Source organism: Bos indicus, chromosome 19, assembly GCF_029378745.1.
Source record: "Bos indicus isolate NIAB-ARS_2022 breed Sahiwal x Tharparkar chromosome 19, NIAB-ARS_B.indTharparkar_mat_pri_1.0, whole genome shotgun sequence".
Lineage (NCBI taxonomy): Eukaryota > Metazoa > Chordata > Mammalia > Artiodactyla > Bovidae > Bos > Bos indicus.
In genome coordinates, this window is record NC_091778.1 from 1,770,397 (window position 1) to 1,786,975 (window position 16,579).

At 40.0% G+C, this 16,579-nt stretch overlaps 1 protein-coding gene across 2 annotated transcripts in view; it reads right to left on the reverse strand.

The window, feature by feature from the left end:
- Nucleotides 1-1,352: 1,352 nt before the first annotated feature.
- Nucleotides 1,353-16,579, reverse strand: part of CA10 (carbonic anhydrase 10) — an 852,220-nt gene continuing 836,993 nt past the window's right edge. For both annotated transcript variants that reach the window (XM_070772473.1, XM_070772474.1), the window contains 4 exons: nucleotides 13,793-13,865; nucleotides 7,233-7,387; nucleotides 4,500-4,674; nucleotides 1,353-2,660 (listed from right to left, as the gene is read on the reverse strand). In XM_070772473.1, the coding sequence (XP_070628574.1) occupies nucleotides 2,638-2,660; nucleotides 4,500-4,674; nucleotides 7,233-7,387; nucleotides 13,793-13,865 (426 nt within the window). In that variant the 3' untranslated portion in view covers nucleotides 1,353-2,637. The remainder of the gene's footprint in view (nucleotides 2,661-4,499; nucleotides 4,675-7,232; nucleotides 7,388-13,792; nucleotides 13,866-16,579) is intronic.

Sequence of the window (16,579 nt, forward strand, 5' to 3'; positions counted from 1 at the left end):
AAAATCCAGTGAGTGGGAGAAAGGGCATTTTTGGATGGGCTTAAGATGTGGGAGACAGGCTAGTTCACTCCATTTTGAGTTCTGTTTGGCCAGAGTGAAACTCTGCTTGTGCCAAGGGACCCCCAAGGGATGACAACCTGATTTCCCTTTTTCCTCTTTGTACTGATAACTGAATAAGAGACAAGAGTGAAGGAATAATAGAAAGTCTGTGAGAGATCACTGTATCCAAATCACTTATGTACAAGAACATTCTTCCAGGGAGGGCAGTTGACTTGTTCAAAGTCACAGAAGATGCTGGTAACAGAACAAGGCCTAGAAACTCAGCCTCTTATCTTCCTTTCTCACTGATACTCTTTCCTTTTTGCCCCAACAGATTATATGTACTTACCTATGTGCTGAATGCTGGGTATCTATTGCTGTCATTTGGTATTAACTTGGTGTCCTTTTGTGATTGGTGCTAACCCCTCCCTGGGGAAAGTATGGTACAGAAAAACCTATAATTGGTAGGCCACACACATGCTCTATAGGCACTATTTATATAACAATCATTGCAGGTATTTTATGAGTTGCTTTAATCAGCTATGTAGCATTTAAGGCCTCTTAATTCATAGAAGCAATTATTGGGATCTCCAATTAACAGATCAGAGAAGTAGCAACCTGCCTAGGATCACACATAGCAAGTAGGCAAATGGTACACTAAAGATTTGAAGTTAGGCCTGGCTGATACAATATATCACTCCTTTTCATTGCAGTTTAAAGAATATTTTGACTCAGAGGGAAGGCAGCAAGCCATACAGAGAAAGACTACCATTTGCCCACCCTAAATATTTTCAGGAAGATCTGGTTTTATGCAAAAAGTGATGCTTAGATATAGGGTCACATGCCATCATGGTTAAATCCATCATCATTTTGGTGTAAAATGTTTAAAAAATCCAATTAAGTGTATTATTTTAAATATGAAATATATGACAGATTTTTTTTTTTTTCCCTCATCAATGAACCTAGCTACCTGGCTGAAGTTTTTGACATATTTGTAAATGTTCCCATGTACACAGACTATGCATGCTTGTGTTTTCCCACTTTCTGGAGGCTATAACAGAAATAAGAGATGAAAGTTATTTTTAATTTGGCCTCTGGATGAACATCCAAGTCTTCCTTTCCAGCAGCTAAACCTATATGCTTTCTCAACAGGGTATTAATTATCTGGCTCTAGGAATATAAACAGATGGGCTGTTCTGGCAGCTTCAGCTGCCCTGCTGGCCATAATACAATTGCTTGTGGACCCAGCAGGACTCAGAGGCTTCAGCAAAGAACGTTGTCCTCTTCAATAAACTCAGACAGGGGTACTGAGCAACTTGTTAAACACATTTATTGATTTCTTGACAGTAACCAAACACAGTGAGTGACCATTATAAACAAGAAAAGAAAGGCATTCATTTGTACTTTGTGAGATCCAGTTGCACCTGGAGAGAAAAGACACCCCTTACCCAAGAATTTACAAGGCAAAGTGCATTCCTTCAAGGGGGCATCATTGGCATGGGGGTAGAAGTTTTGAAATGCAGGAAATCTGTTGCCTGCTATCTCAGGATGAAGCTCACCTCCTATGCATGATCAAGCCATGGAGTGGAATTAAAATTATGCTTAGCTTATCAAATGCATTCCTGATTGCCACAAATTCAGTAAAAAAACTGTCTGCAAATTAATAAAACATAGATGAAGGAACAAGTAAAAGCAAGAATGCAGTTGTATGAAGACAGAGCTTAGCCTGTAAGGAAGGAGAATAGATCAAAGCAAGAAAAATGAAATTAACTTGTTAAACACATTTATTGAGCTTTTAACAATAACCAAACACAATGTATGACCTTTGGAAAACAAGAAACAGCAATGGATCAATCTGAACTTGGCAAATCCTAGTATAGATATATGACAAAAAGGAGCAATAATTCAATTTTTTAATAGTCTGTGGTGAAATATATATATATATATATATATATACACACACACACACACACACACACATACACAATGTGTATCTCTTCAATATCTGTCCTTTTTCTTTTTGAGTTGCTGAGTAAATGGAAGAATCATAATCTAGAAATGCATCGTTGGCTAACTTTATCCTGGCTCACCTGTTACCAGCACCCTTAAAGGATCTTAGGACACTATCCAAGATCATTTGATGCAAAGAACAAAGTCCACTTGATGCTGTCAGAGCTGTGTTTTCTCCTCTCTCTCAGAAGAATTTTGTATGTACAAAGACTGAAAAGTCTCATTGGGTAGATTTACTTGTTCCAGAAAACAGTATCAAAATTGTACTCAGGTTAGTTGGTTATTTTCTTCTAAAACCTTTAATGAATGAGGCTTTTGTTTCTGAAACTTAACTTCCCATCTTGGGTGCTGTGTGAGTGTGTTTGTATGTAGATATATTTGCATGTGTGTGTGTTTATGAGTGTGTGTAAGAGATGTACTCCTCTGCCAAGGTTTTGCAGACACTTTTCATGAAGGAAGGGCCAATCCAAAGAGTGAATGAAGCTTGAAGGAGGGAAGGAGAGAGAAGAAAGAAGAGGGACATTTCAGGTTACATCAATTCACAGTCGTAGCATTTCACTGAGGTGGAATTCTTCTTGGCTTGGTTCCCTACTTGAGGAGCCATTCATTTACTGGAAAGAGAGAGAAAGAAAGAAATAAAACAAAATGAACGACACAAAACAAGGCATAATTGGATGAATTTGCACACGGGTTGGGCAGTTTACTCCAAAGGGGAAGGGACAGTTTTTAAATGTCTGCTTACTTGTATGTATCCCAACTATCCTCTCCACCTTCTTATGAGCCTCTGAGCCTGAGATATCTAATAGTATTGTCATTAGCTACATGTGGCTGATATATATCTAAATTAATTAAAACTATTGGTTGCATTGTCATACTAGCCACACTTCAAATGTTCAATAGCCACATGTGGCCAGTAGCTACCATATTGGTCAATGCAGACACAGAACATTTCCATTGTGTCAAGAAGCTATAGCGGATGGTGTTGCTTTAGACCAGAGGTGGGCAAATGACAGCCTGCAAATGAAATCCAGCTGTGAACTGATTTTGTGAATATAGTTTTATTAGAACACAGTCACACCCATTTATTTACATATTGTCTGTGGCTGCTTTCACATTACATCAGAGTACAGCAGAGCACAAAATCTATATTTCTCATCTGGCCCTTTGCAGAAAATGTTAGCTGATCCAACTCTTAGACTATAAGTTCTGTAGGGATAAGGTCATATCTTCATCACCTAGCTAACTGCCTGGCACATAAGTGAAAGTCAAAGTCAAAGTTGCTCAGTCGTGTCCGACTCTTTGCTATCCCATGGACTGTGTAGCCCATGGAATTCTCTAGGCCAGAATACTGGTGAATATTTGTCATTCCCTTCTCCAGGGGATTTTCCCAACCCAGGGATCAAGCCCAGGTCTCCCATATTGCAGGCAGATTCTTTACCAGCTGAGCCACCAGGGAAGCCTAGCACATAATAGGTACATAATAAATAGATGTTGAATAAAGGGAAGGCTCAATGAATGAATTAGTTGAGTATTTCTGGATGGAAGGAAACAGAAATTATAGTTTTAGTACTCTGGGTATGTCTGAAAGAGAGAGAAAATTAAAGAAATTTGGGGGAATTTCGAGTGATACGGTGGAGGCTAGTAGTGGTAGTTGCTTCTAAAAGTTGTATGGTAACATCCACAGTCCCCATATTCAAGTAACATATTATCAGTACAAAAGACTTCCCTATCCAGCCTCTCATTTTCTCCTCACAACAAATCATGATGTAGCTGGTATAAAGACTGTCATGGGAGCCAGGGCTAGAGAGGTAAATGATTTGACTTATTAGTGTCAGAACCAGGCCTGGAACTCTGATGTCCTATCTCCTGGTTGAAGACATCTCCATGACTAATCTCCACTTTCCTTTCCATATTGGGGTTTTACAAAAATGTTCAATAGGTACTTAGTGTGTAGAAAGGAAGAGAGTGGGTTGGATGTGAGTTACAGAAGGTGGGAGGCACCCTGAATACCCTCTTTAGTAGGAATTCTAATCACTTCTAGACACAAAGCACTGGAAAAAGATGTGTTCAGACACATATCTCATTGGGCCCTAACCACCTGGTATGTAGAGTTATTTGCTCACCTTCTAGGGGAAAAGGAATCTATTTGTATATAACTAAAAGTTTCAGTGCTTCTAGTTGTCCTATTTAACACATAACTTTAGGGAAATCAGCTTCTCTGGGTTCTTCTGTAAAATGGTGATAAAAATGCTATCTTGTCTGTACTAGACAAGGTTTAAAGATTTGATCTGTGTTTCTGATTATGACATAAAAACTTTTTCAATAGAAAAGCACCATGAAAATATCATTTACAATCATGATTCCTATTAAGAGAGATAGTTCAAAGCCTTTCAGAGTAGGTTTAAGTAAGAAGACTAGAGTGACTTGTGTCTACTGCCCTCTGAACCCACCTCTATACTGAAGCTTCTGGGCCCGGTTGTTTGGACAGTCCTTCCCCTGTAAACTGAAGTTGATGTTGGTGCGGATGCAGCGGTTGTTGAGTGACTGGACAGGCCTGAAATTGTCACTCATGCTCAGAAAGATCTGAGATGGTTGATTCTGGCTGAGCAGGCGTAAGGAATGCATCTGAGGGGAGAGAAACAACTGTGAGATCCACCCATCCTCTTACATGTAGTACGGAAGAAGTAAGACTACATAGACCATGGCCAGCCTGGGTAGTGCCAGCTGTGTGGGAAAGTGTACTTGAACCTTCCACAGACCCTGATCCATGGGTTCAGTGGGTACAACCCACTGATGCCTCCATGCTTGGAGAGAGCCTTACTTTTAGCTCACTTGTTCCTGGTATGCCTCTGGACAAGTCAGTGATTATTTTCTGTCCTATGACACATCGTCAAAGGAGAAAACCCAAATGGGTATTCTCCAGAGACTCTTCTCACTCTCAGACACTGAAGCTGAGTAATTAAGGGAATTATTTTCTGATATGAGTATTATCAAAACTATAGTGACTGGTACAGGAGTCAAAGCTAAACTAAGTTGGATTAATTATTTTTCTGTGACTATCAGGACCAAGAGCTGGATTAAAATGCTTTCAGCCATGTTCCACCCAGGACTGTGAAACTAAAGAAAACTCTCTAGCATAGAGGAGGATGAACCATGGTGCAGGAGGTAGCAGGAGAGTGCAGAGTGAAAGGGCTTCTGCAGTTTTGATTCCAGTGAATTCTTGACATCAATTTCTGATCTTAAATTCCATAAGATGACCCAGGATGTCATGAATAAATCCTTTTTCTAAGTTCAAGTTATCCCAAAGGGTTTGCTTGTCACTAAAATATCCCAATAAATAGAGATAGCATCAAGCACTTCAAATTGTTCAAAGAGTTGTCAGGTTGTGAGTACATGTCCTATAAAAGAGTTTGGTTTTGCTTCCTTTGCTTGTGTTTCCTCTGAGCTTTTATAGACCCTCACAACCACAGGATAGACTAATGTAATTTACCCCCTCATTATAAAGAAGAGAATTCACTTCACAGAAGTGGGGCCACAGGCTTAGAAGTACATAATGATCCATTAACAAAGCTGATCTCAGAAGCCAGGTTTCCTGATTCCCATCCAGTTCTGAGAAATGCTAGCTAGCCCAACAAGGAATATTGTGGGAAGCTCTAAAAAATCCTACATTCAAATATACTTATGAAATGCTACACATCATATTGCCTCCTCTTGGAGATAGACATATATTACCATTCTAAAAACCCTAAGAAGTCTCCCAGCAATGAAACTAATTTGGCTCTTTTTAGGTACAGTTTTTTCAAACATATTCAACAATATCATCCATTTTGCTCATCTGCTTTTTGAATGCTAGAGTTGGTAGAGCACACTTTGGGAATTAACCCTTATTCCTTTCTCACTCAGGCAGGTAGGGCACATCTATAATTATTTCAAGTTCAGTCTTTCCAGATACTAATTCCTTAAACATAGGTGTGATGAGCTGAATTGTCTACCCCACAGATGCAAATGTTAGAGCCCTAACCCTCAGTACCTCAGAATATGACCTGATTGGGAAATAGGGTCCTTATGCTATTCAATCACTCAGTTGTATTCAACTATTCACAACCCTATAGACTGCAGCACACCAGACTTCTCTGTCCTTTACCATCTCTCAGAGACTGCTCAAATTCATGTCCATTGAGTTGGTGATGCCATTCAACCATCTCATCCTCTGTCGTCCCCTTCTCCTGCCTTCAATCTTTCCCAGCATCAGGGTCTGTTCCAATGAGTCAGTTCTTTGCATCAGGTGGCCAAAGTATTGGAGCTTCAGCTTCAGCATCAGTCCTTCTAATAAATATTCAGGATTGATTTCCTTTAGGATTGACTGGTTTGATCTCCTCGCAGTAAAAGGGACTCTCAAGAGTCTTCTTAAACACCACAGTCAAAAGCATCAATTATTCGACACTCAGCCTTCTTTATGGTCCAACTCTCACATCCATGCTGACTGCTGGAAAAACCATAGCTTTGACTATATGGTCCTTTGTCAGCAAAGTAATATCTCTGCTTTTTAATATGCTGTCTAGATTTGCCATAGCTTTTCTCCCAAGGAGCAAACATCTTTTAATTTCACAGGTGCAGTCACCATCTACAGTGATTTTGAAGCCCAAGAATATAAAGTCTTTCACTGTTTCCCCATGAAGTGATGGGATGGGATGCTATGATCTTTGTTTTTTGAATTTTGAGGATCATTATAGATGTAATTAAATGAGGTTATTGAAGTGGGCCCTAATCTAATATGACTAATTGGGGTAGACCCTAATCCTGTTTGACTGATGTTCTTATTAAGGGGGATTTGGACAAAGAGACACAGACATTGGGAGAATCCATGTAAAGATAAAGGGAGATTGAGGTGATGCTTCTATAAGCTAAGGAATACCAAAGCTTTTCAGAAAATTGCCAGAAACCAGGGGATAAGTATAGACCAAACTCTTCCTTACTTCATCTGAAGGAAATGTCTCTGCAGACAGCATGACCTTGGACTTAGAGCTTCCAGAACTGTGAGGTAATATGTTTCAGTTTAAGCCATCAAATTTGTGGTATTTTGTTAAAGCAGTCGAAGCAAATAATTACAATAAGCACTCCAAAAACCCAGCCAGTCTTCACATCATCTTCCCCACTAGCTAAAAGACCACAGAGAAACTCACCTGCATCCTGGTTATATAGACAGGTTTGTTCATTATTATCCAGTTTGCCGTCTCATAGCAGGGTGGGATAGTCATGGACCCATCATAAGTAATGAAACTAGAGGTCTCTGGATATAGTTCCTCTATATTAAGTCCTTGTAGTAAATATGCATCATCTGAAGAATAAAATAAGACTTAAGAATTAGGACTCTTGAGAAAGTGTTGGTTATTACTGATAACATTTTTTTTTTTTTTTTGTCCTTTTCAGATTCCAGTAGACTGTCAGGATAGGCTGCAGGAACAAACAGTCCCCCAAATATAATCATTTTAAATAAAAAGTATGTTTATTTTTCGCTCTAGTACTAGTCATGGCAATATGTAGCCACCAAAATGTTTTAGGCAGAGGAATGGCATGATAAGATTTGCACTTAATGATGCTTCCTCTGATGGTGTCTTGTCCATACAATATGAAGTTGAATGTAATGAGTAAGAAAAGGATGCATTCAGCACATCCTTATTAAAGGTTATTGTAATTTGTTTAACCAAGCTTGCACTTTGACCATATTGGGTACTTTAGCGTGCTGCTATTATTGTATTTTATTTTATTAAGGGTGATGGGGAGGAGGGACTGAAGGAGACTGCAGAATGAGGGCATTACAGGCATGGTTCTAGAGTAAAGAAAAAAAAATTAAGGTTTTTCTGAAACTATAATCAGCCTCTGTGTTGCATACACATTTGAGGACAGGGGTTGGGTGTGTGTGTGTGTGTGTGTGTGTGTGTGTGTGTGTGTTGGGGTAGAAAGGGAAGGCCAGAATCAAGAGGCTATGTTTATGGATTTAACCCATGTAGAAGAGTAACAATCTGCTTCCAAAACACTGTTATGCTGATATCCCAGATTCTGCTGCTGTGTAGATTTTCTTTGAAAGACTTTCCAAAGTCAGCCTGAAATTAATTTAGGCTATTTTTTTTTCCATTGTCAGTCTGGTTTAGTGAGAGTGTGCTATAAGATTTGGTCAGACATATGAAATCCAAACTTTCAAAGAAAGTAGAAGCTCACTAGACTATTACCATGCATTGGATGGATCCCACACAGAAGCTCTAGTTCATTTAAGTAAACAAGCTATGTTGCTTAAGTGCCCTGTGTTGCATTCACCTTGAAGATAATTGTATTTAGTATTATATTGACCTTTCTCTCACCTCCCAAGAAGCTAGATTTGACCAAAGCATACCTAGGGATAATAGAGAAACACATGTTATTAAGCACCTTGTTTATATCAGTCTTTCTCCAGGCACCGGACTCACTACCTTATTTAACTCTCATCTCAACTCTCTCAATATCAGTATTAGTATCCTCATTTTATTGATGAGGAAATTACCTCAAAGAGGTTAAGAAACTTGCCGAAGTTATACAGTAAAGATATGGTAGAGCTAGGTGCCGAGGTCTGCTTAGTTCTATATCTCTTCACCAGAACATATAGAGTCCTATAAGTATAATGTAGCAGTATAGTCCTATATAGTATAGCATTTACTAGTATATTGGCTTCCAAAATTCACAGTCTTTTTGGCAATATTCTTCTGTTTCCTCCTTTTATGGATTACTGGCATTGATTTTCTCAACTGGCTCAACAGAATGATTTTGCACAATTCCTTTTTTCTCCCTAGTCATCTAATTTATGTTCAAATCAAGCAAATGGACAGTGTGACTACTGGCTGCCATTTTGTGGTGATTTTACCCCATGATTCCATGCTAACTCCTCCCTCTTTACACCTCTTGAACCAGTTGATGAGACAGATATGCAAAAGCCTCTTCCAGGGTAGAATTTTTTTTTTTTTAATTTTATTTTTAAACTTTACATAATTGTATTAGTTTTGACAAATATAAAAATGAATCCACCACAGGTATACATGTGTTCCCCATCCTGAACCCTCCTCCCTCCTCCCTCCCCATACCATCCCTCTGGGTCGTCCCAGTGCACCAGCCCCAAGCATCCAGTATCGTGGATCGAACCTGGACTGGCAACTCGTTTCTTACATGATATTTTACATGTTACAATGTCATTCTCCCAAATCTTCCCACCCTCTCCCTCTCCCACAGAGTCCATAAGACTGTTCTATACATCAGTGTCTCTTTTGCTGTCTCGTACACAGGGTTATTGTTATCATCTTTCTAAATTCCATATATATGCGTTAGAATACTGTATTTATGTTTTTCCTTCTGGCTTACTTCACTCTGTATAATAGGCTCCAGTTTCATCCACCTCATTAGAACTGATTCAAATGTATTCTTTTTAATGGCTGAGTAATACTCCATTGTGCAGGGTAGAATTTAAAAACTATCTTTAGAAATGATTCACAATGTTAGATCATGGGGATATGAGCTGTTCTTTAAAAAATGGGGATATCAACATGAATCCGCCACAGGTGTACACGAGTTCACCATCCTGAAACTCCCTCCCACCTCCCTCCCTGTACCATCCCTCTGGGTCATCCCAGTGCACCAGCCCCAAGCATCTTGTATCCTGCATGGAACCTGGACTGGCGATTTGTTTCATATATGATATTATACATGTTTCAATGCCATTCTCCCAAATCATCCCACCCTCACCCTCTCCCACAGAGTCCAAAAACCAATACAATATTGTAAAGTAATTAGCCTCCAATTAAAATAAATAAATTTATATTTTTAAAAAAGCAAAAAAAAAAAAAAAAAAAAAGAGGATATGTTTCTCTCTTCTCTATTTATTCTCTGCCATGATCTCACCCAGGTTTAAATGCTATCTGGATCCAAGTGACTTCCACATTTATATCTGTAGTTATCTCTCCTGAAATCCACACTCATATATACAGCTGCCTACTCTATACTTCTTCTTTGAGGCCCATCTCAAGCTTAACATATTTGAAATTTCCGATTCCCTTCTCACCCATGAATATGCTTTATCCAAGCAAATGGAGTGATCCTTTTGTCAGGAGATCACATCACTCTCTGCTCAGAGTCTTAGATTGACTTTTCATTATGAAACATCCCCAAAGGAAGGACTAATGGGGAAGATTGACCCCATTTAGCATTAATCTCTATGTCTCCTCTGGTTTCAGTATGTACCCAATAATGGTGATGCCACTGTCTTCCTTTGAATGACAATGATTTCACCAGTAGTCCCATGCCAAAGGAGAAGCAGGAGTTGCAGGGAGCCTAGGATGCTATGAGCCTGAAATTTCAAATTACCCACAAGTTCTGTGCTTAGTTTATGACCCTTCCAAAGTGGAAACATTGGCAAAAGCAAAAAAAGAATTATCTTCAGACTGAACTAAATTTGGGATTAAGAGAAGAAGATGAAAAGCTTCATGTAATGTGAGAGTATTAGCGATACAACTAGTTTTAAGATCTCAGAGTTAAGCTTTCCTTGCCCATTAGGGAGGAAGACAATAGGACAGAAAGAGCCTACGAACATCCCTGGGACGACCTATGCTAAAATCCTTGCTATCCCACTATGGATGAGTAAACTATTGTTCAGGAAATGTTCATCCCCTTCCCAGACCCAAATCCATGGGAGCATTTTGATGTTGGGCTTGGCCGTGTGACTTGCTTTGAACAATGAACAGTGGATAGAAGTGACAGTGTGTGAGTTTCAAGACTAGACCTTAAACAACATCATGCATTTCTGATCCCCAACATGAGAAGTACTTGATCCTAGACAAAAGAAAGCCATGTTATCTGACCTTATCTGACCTGCAGATTTACTGAGTCACCAACCAACCCACAGATGCAGCAGTGAGAAATCAATGCCTATTGTTGAATGCTTGTTCATTACGCAGAATTTGCTGACTAATAGAGCCACTCACTAAATGTGTATCATTGACAGAGGGCTTCACTTCTCAGAGCTTTGCTTTCCTCATCCGTAAACTGGGATAGCTATTAATACCTATTTTGGGAATAGGACTATGTAAGCACCAGGTGAGATGCTGCATGTGAAGCTCTAGCAGAGAGCCTGGAGTGTGGAAAATACTTAGCTAGCATTACTTCCATGTTCCTGATGCTGATGCAGTTAGCAGAGTGTGTACACATATGAGTGAGTGTGGCAGATTGAAGCTACACTGGAGTCTAATTCTGGGTAGCAGCAGAAGAATGGGTTGGTTGTGGGGGTGGTCAGGGGCCAAGGTCAGGTGTTCCTAAGTATTGTGGTTGGATAGTAGCTGGGGGGATTCATTTTTTTTCTTGCTTGCTTAAAAGAATGAAAGCAGAGGACTCTGGTAGGTGCCCCTGAGCAGGAGGTATTGTCTACGAGAGTTCATGGGAAAATGCCAGCATAACCTGGTGTCTCCTGCAAAGACCCTGGAGGGACTTCTCAGGCTTATGTTTCCCACCCACTGGCTATGTTCTCAGGCATGACTCCTGTTTCAGAAACTTCCTTGTTGCTCCCTTGTTTGGACAAATTTCCACAGGCTGGCTGCCTCTAGGTGATTAGCTAGAAAGAAGAGTGTTGGCACTTTCCTGCTGAGAAAATTCATCCCTTTCAGCCACATGTCCTAGGCATTGCAGTGTCTGGGTTATTCTCACTTGTCCATGCAGAGGAAGAGCTGATGAAGGCAAATTTCCTGCCTTTGAACTTTTCAGAGTCCTTTAAGTCCTCTCCTTGCATTTGTGTATGCTGTTTGGAATGTCCTTCACTCTCTCCTTCCCTCCTTCTTTCCTTCCTTTCCCTCTCCTTCTTTCTCTCCCTCCCTTCTTCCCTCCCTCCCCTTTCCTCTCCCTTCTTTCCTCTATTCCTCCCTCCCTTTCTTCCCTTATTTCTTTCCTCACAATGGTTGTTCATATATTTAGTACTTATTTGAATAGCAATCCCTATTTAAAAATCTGCCATGAATTTTAGGAAGATTTTCTATGATCCCAAGAGTTCCGTTCCTATTTTTAATACATTGTGCTTATTACACAAATCTTTAAGAAACACCATTATATGTTTGTCTCCCTGACTAAAGAGTGAGAGACTCATCGTTCACGTGAAAGGCCACCTTCCCATAGAGCAAACCCGTATGACTGGTTTTATCTTTGGAAGCAGCCACATCACTTAACATTAATCAGCCTAGAGCTGTGAGGTGGGGTGGGGGGCAAAGTTTGACTAATGGTTGACTGCAGCTGGCAATCTCTTAGATGGTGTGTTGGGCTTTAAAATGTAATTTGATGGCTTTTCATGGTCTCTAAACTGCAAGTTCAAGATATTTGAAAGCATTTTATTTAATTTTATGCTCTTTTAGCAAAAAAGTTAAAAAACTAATAATCTTTATGAGCAGTTATAAAATGTATTTGCAACCCAACACAGAAATGTCTCCCTTTGCTAAGCAATCTGAGTTTGAGCTTAAAGAACTCTATGGGTACTTATGAGGAAGACTGGGATGGTTTTGGAGATAATTCTTCTGGCTGATTCTCCAGGTTTCCCAGAATTCCCAAACTTCATAGGGGAGTGTTCTGTGTGGAGGGCTGGTGTCTGGCCCATCTTTATATCCCAAGAGCTTCACTTGGTGCTGTCATGTGGCAGGCATGAAAGAAATAGAAATACTTGCTGAATTGATGAGTAATTGAAAAAGAGAAGGATTCTCCACACTTCCTCCAGCAGTCCTAGGTGAGATCTGTAAGGCATTCATTTTGTCTTTCCACATCACCATCCATAGCAGTGTTCTACACCAAGTGAGGACATGCCAAAGGGATGTGGGGTGTCAGAATGTTTGTGTACTGATTTTTACTTTTGCAAAAATCAGATTTAAAATCCTAGATTTAGAAGGACCTTAGAAACTGAATTTCAACTTCTTTACAAAGGAGGGAACAAAGTGAGGAAGCTCTTTGCTTAAGGACAAAATCCCACTTTCTTGCTCACTTCTAATTAGTTAAACTTTTTCCTGTTATTTTCTTTAATCCCTTTATGTGTACTATTTCCATAACTTTCACCAAGTCCTGCAACCTCTAAGATTGCTACAGAAGATAGTGGCATCCTTTCCACTCTACTCTTTTCAACTTTGCACCATTACCTCTTTTCTGCTTACAGATTCAGGGAATTATACACTCTAGAAACCCAAGGAAATTGGGCAGAATTCTATAGCTCATTGTGTCACACATGGAAATGAAGAAAAATGCCACCTTGTCTAACCTGAAAGGGAGACCCAGTGACACAGAGGGGGAGATGTGGTCCAGCTGAGGGCCTTGGAATGTGTTGAAGTTGGATCAAACCACCTGGTGAATGCTTTCTCAATCACATAATTGGCAAAGCCCTAAATGTGGCCAGCTGATATGTTGGAGTCTGTCAGCTAGTAGGATCTCCCAGCTCATTACCAATCCATAGGATAATGATGACCATCATCATAATAACCATTATTGCTTTAGACAGGCATGGATGAAAAAGGCACTCTGGGGGTTTCTGCTTGAAATGAGTTGTTTCTTAGCCAATCCTGACTCTCCAGAGTGATTTTCTACAGAATTGAATGATCATGAAGCTGAAAGAGGCCCTTGGAGATCATTAGTTCTGGCTTTCTGCCTTCAAACAGGACTAACCTTTAGAGAATAGTTGCTATATAGAAAATTCAGCCAAACTTACTTTTATATGTTATTCTTGTGATAGTATCTCTGTTGAGCATTCGATTAAGAAATGGGTTTGATGAATCAGAAACCTAGGGGGGAAAAGAAAATATTAGTAAAAGGTAGGCAGAAGTTAACTTCGGTGGAAAAGGAGAAAAGGTGAGGAAAAACATATTGTGCACACATAGACATGGGAGAACTAGTCATTCTTAGGGAAGCATTTCAGGGTAGGTGAAAATGAGAGTATGGAGGAAGGATGGGAGGTAAAGATAGAGAGGCAGGGGATAGCTCATGCCAGGTTTTGAATGTCATATTAGGGCATTTAAAGTTTATTTTCTAGGAATAGGGAACCATCAGAGGATTTTAAGTAGAGTAGGGAGTGACATATTAGGAAGGGGATAGTTATCCAAGTACAAAGAGAAACAGAAAGAGTGCCAAGAGTATTTGTGCTGATGCAACCCATGAAAGGAGAGTCAAAAACAGATTGTCCTGTTAGGTAAGGAACCTGCCATGTCCTTTAATTGAGTGTCTTGGGTCCCTGGTACCTGGTGAGTCTGGGCAGAGCTAACATTAGGACTAGACCCTTTTGAGCTGATTGAAAATAATTGAAAATTTTCCAAAATGCACACAGACAATTTGTGGACTTTAGCGTGTTGACTATGTGGGTGAGAGGATAAAATATGTACTTGGTATATATGCACTTAAATTGGAAGTTAATGGTGTGTGACTGAGAAGCAATCATAGCTAAATCTCTGCTCCCTGTGGTTATAGGAAAGGTGGGGGACTAGGAGGAGACAGAGATAAGTGAAACCTACAGATAAACAAATCTTTTATTTTAACAAACAATTCCAACCCTTTTATGACTCAGAGTTTGGTTGGTTGACATCTCAAGGGTTCAGCTGACCTAGATATGGGGCTTCTCAATTTCTGTTACTGCTTACCTTGCAGGGAATTGGGAAGGGGAGGTAGAAAGATCAGAAGGAGGGGAAGAGTGCCAGAGGCTTTGTTCATGTCATTTCTAGGTATCAGTGCCCAGAAAAGTCTGGCCTGTGTCCCATGCATAATCAGTTTGGGAATGAGTGAATGGCAAGTCACAGCTTGGATGATTCACTGTGGAGCATCTTGGAGTTGATTATGTTGGACAAAGATAGAAATGCTGTAGCTTATTTTGAGATCCAGCCTGAAAGTTTCAGGTTTGCTCAGGGAAAGACTGGAAGCATCCCTAAGAGCCAAACTGTCCTGAGAAGATGCAGGAGCTAGGGACAATCTTTTTACTGATCTCAGGATCTGGGGCATAAGTTCCTCTCAGTAACCCACAGGGCAACAATCAGGACCTGTGTCAGTAATCTAAGTGGAATGAGTGCTTCTACAGAAGCCTGTGAAACATTTCATTAGTTTTCAGTTAGAAGGCTCAGTTCTGGCAAATCAATCACCCTGTAAGCTGTAATGTGCCCACATTGCCAGGATGACATTCACTGACTCAGAAACTTTGAGCAAAGTGAGGAAATGTCAGTGGCCGAGGCTGAGGCACTCACCAAAGGTCAAGAGCTGTTGGGCAGTCCATGTTGGTCATGAGAGTTACTCACAGAAGGCCTAGATTTGGGAAATTTACAGGAGATGTGAGCCCTTGGATATGCATTGCCTAATACTGTGAAATGCCTTCAGGCTGCATAAGAGTAAGTATGTCCCAGGTTGAACACAACAAGAAGTTATCAATGTCATAACTGGGGCTGGTTGAGGGATATAGATATTTGTCCTATGTTTGTGGGCAGCAAGGGAATGTAGGGGGAAAATTTTTAATGTTGTTTTCTCTTTTCTCCCTTCCAGCTCTATGTGAACAAGGTCATCAGTGTCAATATTAAAGTCAAGCAAGACCTGGGATCCTTTCCTGAATGTACTATTATGAGCTACATGAACGAGGATGTAATGTCAAAAATTATTTGTACCATTTTCCTCATTTTCCTTAGGGACACTGATGTCCACTCCACAGGTTTATTATTAGGGTTAAATGATAAAATATGTATGTAAAGTACATGTCTCAGTGCCTTGCATTTAGTAATCTACTATTTATTATAACAGGGTCTGTGATGATGCCAAGAGGTATAGAACAGGGATTGGAAGGATCTGTCTGTACCAAGACCAATTCCTTTGGGAAGTTTTATTGGGGATTAAGAAAGCCTAAAATCATACTTACCTGATCAAAAGCCCTTTTCTATATTTGCCAGTGACAAGCTAAATGAGGTGGGATTGGAGGTCAGTGGCAGCAGTATATCCAGGGTTCAGCTCTCCTGGGACCACAAAAAGGCTTAATCTGACCCAGGTGAGGGAGAGGAAGTTAGGAGGCTGCGTGACCAGACAGAGCAAAGTGACTGTTGTAAAAGATGATGCTCATGAGGAAGGAGAGGGAGTGGTGTCTGGGGCTGCCCCTGTGCCCATTCTGTGTGATGATAATGTCTTCATGAGAGCTGTGTTAAAACTCCCTAGTGCCAAATGCTGAATTTCTATTGACTGTCATTAGATTCGAAGTTCTGACTGGGGCACTTCCTCTAATGGTTTGGCTAAAAATTCCCAAGGAGCTACACAATGACTGCCAACTTTTAGAACTGCCACACTGTAACACTCCCCCCCCTTTTTTGGAGGGAAGACAGTTTTTTTTTAAGAAGTTAGAAATATTTATTGTTTAAAACAAATATTAAAACAGCAAAAGCTAATTGATGTAAAAACTGGTATCTGAAAGCGGGTGTTGCCCATTTTAGGTTTTGTTTTCATAATAATTTGTACATACTTAATATTGGCTTTGAATTCA